Source organism: Pseudonaja textilis, chromosome 3 (genome assembly GCF_049901715.1).
Source record: "Pseudonaja textilis isolate UNSWEBS1 chromosome 3, rPseTex1.2, whole genome shotgun sequence".
Taxonomy (NCBI): domain Eukaryota; kingdom Metazoa; phylum Chordata; class Lepidosauria; order Squamata; family Elapidae; genus Pseudonaja; species Pseudonaja textilis.
Genome location: NC_141992.1, coordinates 20,792,487 through 20,798,996, shown reverse-complemented (window position 1 = coordinate 20,798,996; position 6,510 = coordinate 20,792,487). Strand labels below are relative to the sequence as shown.

Genomic DNA, 6,510 nt, shown 5'->3' with positions numbered 1-6,510 from the left:
AGGGGAGGCGCTATCTGAAGCGACCAGGCAGCAAGAGCCGCGGCGGCGGCGGCGGCGGCAGCGCTCCGGGCAGCGGCTGGGACTCGCCCTGGCGTCCGAAGAGCAGCGGTAGCAGCAACGGCGGCGGCGGCAGGCAGGGGCCAGCCAGACTTCAGCCCTTCCCCGCCAGCATGGAGATCGAGAAGGAGTTCCAGCGCCTGGATCAGGAGGACAGCTGGGCCGCCATCTACCAGGTGAGCGAGGTGGGAGAAATGCCACCGGGACCTGCCCGGCTGGGAGCGAACCGCGGCTGCTTCTTTGTCCGCCGGTCCAGCAGCTCCTTTTTTTTCTTTTCCTTTTCCCCTCCCTCCCCGCCTCTTCCCTAGGGACTCGCACTCGCTCCTCGGACAAAGCTCTCTTTGCCTTTACCTCCCGTTAATCGCGTCGCGATCGGCTCCCAACTCTGATCCGGGCTCTCTCCCTCTCTCTTTTTTTTTTTCCGCGCGCGGCTTGGCACGGCTCCTTCCGACATCCAACGCTGGGACTTGGAGGTGGTGGTGGGGGGCTCCATTTCTTGCATCCCTCACCCAACTCCCTTTAAAACGACCCCGTTCCCGGCTTACTGTAAGGCTTGCCGGGGAGAGGATGACTTGCATTGTGCGTGTCCTGGACTTGATGTGTTTGTGTGAGTATACTCCCCCCCGCCCCCCGTCCCCAAAGACAAGAAGGAGACGAAGATTCAACCACGATCAAAGGAAGTCAAGAACACCCTGTTAATACAGATGGACGCTCTCCTCAAGGAAAGGAGGGGGCAGATCTGTAGGCCATCCCTAATGGACACCAACGAGGCTCTCTTTTATGTCTACCCGTTGATCCCTTCGCTGCCCCCTCTAGTCTTCAGGTCTTCCAGGGTGTGCCCCCCTTCCCCCCCCACACTATGAGGTGTCCGGAGGGAGGGAAATCAGCTGACTCTTGAAGATAGGCTTGCTTGCAACTCCTCCATTAGGGCATCTCTAATTAAGGGTCTTTTGCGCAGTGCCCCGGAGCAATTATATGAAGGGTCCATGTCCTTGTCTGGAAGCCAGTAAGGCTAATTATTTCTCCTACACACTTTTTTTGAGGGGGGACTAAAAACCTGATCCCCCTCCTAGACTTCTGTTCCCTGGAGTTAGGATTTACAATCTCTATCTGATTGGTTGCTTACCAAGAAAAGCAGCGGCTGCTTATAAGTTGCGATCTTTTATACTCACCATTTCTACCCCCCCCCCCCAATACACGTGTTGCCTGGAGAGTGTGGAAATGATATGTCTAAATGTGTTTTTGTTTTATTTTATTTTTTCCCCCAAGCTGCAGACTTTCAAGAAGAGTGAAAGTACTTTTTTTCTTTGTTTCTGGTAGTCTTTGCGATTTGACCTTAACTATGAAACATTGAGTTCTGTGCCACACATAGCATGAGGTGACTGAAGCTTGGATAAGTTGTAACTTTGCTTGTTCTTTTGAACCGCATTTGTCAAGTTGCGTGGGATAGAGGAAAGGCCCATTGAATAGATCTTTGGATTAAGAGGGAACACTTGTGTCCCATAGATTAGAAAGGATCAATACATTGAATGCAGTGCTGTCAACCTGGCAAGTTAACATTATTGTATCTCATTGTGTACCACCCAAAGTCACTTTTGTTGAGATGGGTGGCTCTATAAATTTGATAAATGAATAGAAATAAAATAATTTAAAATGGACAAGGAAATCTAATGGATATATTGTTTTCTGGGGTAAAAGTCTTTAAAAAGGACCTGGTCTTATTATGTTGAGCTTAAATGGCACTTGTTATTGTTTGTCAGATAGTCAGCCACATGTTCGGATTGGTTTTGGCATTTCTATCCACTTATCTAGTCCTTCCCAAGGACCTGGGTTGTCAGATGTTATTATTTTATTATCTTTGGATGTATATAACTAATAAGGGCCAACGTTTGACTGCTTGGGGATTTTGGTGAGTCAATAACAAATCTCTGCAGAAGGGATGTTCTCCCTGACTCTAGAAAAGGGACCCCCCCTTTTAGCATGGAGTTTTGTAAGATTTGTTTTAATGGCTATTGATGATATTTTAGTTCCTAGGCTGCCAGGCTAAATCAATAGGTGAAATTAGCCAATATTCTCCCTGGTGAGGAGAATGAATGAATTTATCCCTTGCCATGGAATTTTGGAGACTGGAAAAGTTGCCTAAGCAATTTCTTTTTCCTTGTGATCATGTTAGGAAATATTGAAAAAGATCTTCCTTCCGTAAGGCTTCGCGAAATAATAATGCATACATCATCAAATTACAAATTAAGCATGCCATCCTAGGCATTTGCAAAACTGCTGATTTCAGTAGAGTTTGATTGATAGTTTTCAGAGCTGGGTATATCCACTGAACAAAAAGAGATCTCAAATTGTGTTGGGGGGGCGGGGTAGGGGAGTGGGGAGAGGAATGCTCTTTAGTATGCTAGGCATTATTGAAAATTGGAATAACAGGATATTTGCTAATCTGGTCTTGAAATGTCAGTGACTAAGGTAGCTTAGCTTTTGTTTCTTAATTTTATTTTCTTACTGTATCTGTACCGAATTTGGCTGGAAATCTGTAGTGTATCAGTGAAACATAAGAAATTAGGTCAAGGTGGTTGCTCTGTCCCTGGAATTGTTACACTATGTGCTTTGCATAATATCACTCCTTAATGTGCTAGCAAGCTGCAGTACTCACTTTTTTTTTTTTTACTAAAAGCACGAGTAGCGATATCTTGGAAGGCTGCAATTCTTGCAAATCCTTGAAAAGCGTGTATATTTGTTCTAGCGTGGACATTTTGAATTTGGGTCAGGAATAATAATTAGGTCTTTTCTAGCCTTTGAAGAATATGGCTGAATATTTTCTCTGTGAATCCCACCTGGGCCAGGTTCACTGTGTCCCCCAAGCATTGCAAGTTCTATAGCCTGTTTTATTTCCTCTCATTCTATTAACCACCTATCTTGCAGGGAGTACTTGGATAGAAACATCAGCAATCCTATTTAGTTTCCCCTTTCCCATCTACTGAGCTGTGAGCCTTCTGCATTTCCTGATATTTAATTATAAGGCTATGTCGCTTAGAGATGTCCCTGTTCTATTATGATCACTCTTTCCTTTATTAATCTGTTTACATGAACTGCTTTTTTTTCCCTCATGAAAAGCCCGTAGTACACCTATTCACAGTGCATGCTTCATAACAAAAGGCTTCATTTCTTTAGTTTAGATGAGCTCAAGGCATAGCCTTTTTCGTCTTCATGCTGCTTTGCCTTAAAAGAAATCCCACATAAAAGCAGCGAGCTGTTTTTCTTGTTGGACTTCTGCAATAACCTACAAGGCTCTGCCTCCTGCTTCTCCAAGTGAAAAATTAGCTTGGATGTGGCAGATAGCTACTAATTTAGTTTTTCAGTGGGAGTAGATGAATTCGTGAAGGGCCAGAGCATTCAGGACTGCCAACTGGGATTGCTTTCTCTTAGCTGGATAGCCATGTTTTAAGAACTCACTTCCAGGGAAAAGGGAAGAAGAGCAGGTTTGTAATTTCTGGTTTCACAAAGGCAAAGCAAGTCAATAAAGCCTCAAACTAATTTTATCTGAACCGTGAGCTCTTGGCAATGTGAAGACTCAGTTCTTTGGAGATGGCTCAGTTACTGTGAAAGGTAGAAAGTGCATGGTCAACAGCACAGCGAATAATTACAGGGAATCCTCAATTTACGACTATAATTGGGACCAGCATCTCTGTTGCTAAATGAGGTGGTGGTTAATAGTTACACCTGATTTTATAACTTTTTTTTGTTATGGTTGTTAAGCGAATCACTCAAAACAGTTAAATGAAGGAGGATACTGCAATTGGCGAGCTCTCGATTTTGATTACATGACCATATGAATGCTGTGACAATTGTAAATGTGAAAACTGGCTGTAAGTCACCTTTTTCAGTGCCATTATAATTTCAAACGGTCACTAAATGAAGTGGCATAAGTACACAAATTATGTTAGAAAAAAATTAGGGATAGATCATCATGGATAAAATCTATGTGAATATTAGGAGTCAAAAATGCCTTAATGGCACATTATCTAACTAGTTTTGAGTAAGTTATTACTCTCTTGATGGTAGAACAATATAGTAATAAGCCATTTTTCTAGTATATCTTGTGTGAAAAACATTTATTTACCTTATTTCTTTCTTTATGGTATTGATTTCCCCGATTAATTAAGCTTGTGAGTGATGTACAACAAAACAAAAATAAAATAAAAAAGTTATCAAATTAATTGAAAATAATATATAATGCAATTACAGGTCCTTGACTTGTGACCACAATTGAGCCCAAAATTTACGTTGCTGAGCGAGACAGTTAAGTGAGTTTTCCCCATTTTATGACCTTTTTTGCCACGGTTAAGTTGTTAAGCAAATTATTGCTGTTGTTAAACAACATAGCTGTTAAGTGAATTTGGCTTCCCCATTGATTTTGCTTGTCAAAAGGTCGCAAAAGGGGATTCCATGACCCCAGGACACTGTAACCGTCATATTGTAAATATGAGTCAGTTGCCAAGCATCTAAATTTTGATCACATGACCGTGGAGATTTTTGCAGTGGTCATAAGTGTGAAAAACAGCCCTAGGTCATTTTTTTCCCCCAGTGCAGTTGTAACTTTGAACAGTCACTAAATGAGCTGTTGTAAGTCAAGGAATTCCTATACATAAAGGGTTAGATGCCCACAACCAGCTGGGACCAATGGCATGCTAAAATAAAATGCTTAGTAAAATACAGAGAGGAAAGGGATTCACTTCTAAGGAAAGTGTGTTTCACAACATAGGGTCTGTTACTTAGAAAATTTACAATCTAACCTGTGGCAGGAGGTGGGGTAGGGTGGGGTGAGGACGCTCTCAACAGGTCCTCACTAGAATTTCAGATCAGATAGTAAGATCTGATTTTTGTCAGTGCAGAACCTGATGTGTGTAACCTGGTGGCTTTTCCTGCTTTGACCATAATTACCCAAGACCTGTTTGCCTTTACATATATGAATTTTTAATCAAATTTGTTCCAGCTGTGGAGCACATTTGTAATTTCAATCTGTCTGAATATGTGTTTGCTAATGACATTTTCCTTCTTATGCAGATAATTATCATCTTACCGCCTCTATCTCCAAGGCCTAGATTTAATTAAAATAAAGGCTGAATTGCTTGTCATAAAGCTTTCAGTCTTACTATTGCAGAGCACCTTCTTAAGTAGCTTTTTGTAAAAGTTTGCCAATGAAACCATTGGGCATGTATGTTTATGCTTAATTTTGACATAAAGCAACAGTTATGGGCAACTGTGAATGCATTCACAAATGTTTCCAACCTCTTATTTTTACCAGTGAGTCTTTTCAAATATATGTTTGTGGGTGTTAATTTTTGTTCTTCAAAAATGAAGGGGAGGTAACAAATTGGTTGTCAAAATTGAATCTGTTTGTAAGATACCCTTTTGGTAATTCAACCTCTTCCCCCCTCCATCATAACACTGGATTGGGCAGCAAATTATACCAGCAACACAATTTCCTCCTGATTTTCAGCAGGAAGTAAATTAAAAAAGCTTCAATGGCCTTATAAAATGTAAACACATCCCCTACTAGGAAAGAAATCCCCATTACTGCTCCCCCACCACTGATGGTAGTCTGAAGTGGCTGAAAAAGAAATTGAATGTTGTATACTGCTGTGCTAAGTGACATTAGCTACAAACCTAGCCAATTACTGCTTACTCAGCAAAGCATGGTCAAACAAGCATGGATGTATTATAAAACATGAGGAAAGTCTAATATCTTTCATTATACAAAAGTTTTTTTGGTCCGGGTTTTTATAGGGTTCTGGAGTTTGGTGATTGAGATGCTCCAGGGGTTTGTGCAGTGTAGTGAGCCTTGTGTCTTTTGCTGTTCTAATGGTGATGAGTAAATTCTATTATGTCCTAAAGGTCATGTCCTGTCCTTAGAATTTGGGTGGGGAAATGTAATTTCTTAATCCCATCAGCTCCAGCCTTCTGTGGGAGCTTGTGCCTGAGGGCATTTTGTTTATGAATAGATTGGCTCAGTCTTTCTGAATGGATACCAAATCTCCATTCCAAAAGACCAGTGTCTTCTGCTTGAGGCTGTTTTCCTATGGCAGGAAGACTGGGGCTGCTTTCTGCCTTTTGGAATATATTTCTCTATTTCTCCTTTGGGGAAATATTCTGTCCTGCCTCTTTTTAATGTTAAGAAGAAAGGATATTTTAATCCGAGGAGGGGCAGGTTTCCTACAATACTTAACTTGTCACAAGTTAGATTACTAGCTGAATGCTTCTGAACCAGTACCAAGAACAAACTGTAATTTTGTAGAAACATGGTCTACCCACTTCCTTATTTTTAGTTTAAAAACGTAGGCTTTAGTTTCTTACTAGGAAATTTCCAACTGCTTCCCCTCTTCGTGCCCTTGCCTCTGAAAAGGTTAGAAGATTGAGAATGGATCTTAAATGGTGGAGCAAGCAGCTTTC

General features: G+C 41.5%; 1 protein-coding gene across 1 annotated transcript in view; it reads left to right on the top strand.

Moving 5' to 3' along the window:
• PTPN1 (protein tyrosine phosphatase non-receptor type 1) overlaps positions 1-6,510 on the top strand; it is a 93,204-nt gene continuing 86,694 nt past the window's right edge. The window contains exon 1 of the mRNA XM_026697489.2: positions 1-233. Coding sequence (XP_026553274.1) covers positions 171-233 — 63 coding nt within the window. The 5' untranslated portion in view covers positions 1-170. The remainder of the gene's footprint in view (positions 234-6,510) is intronic.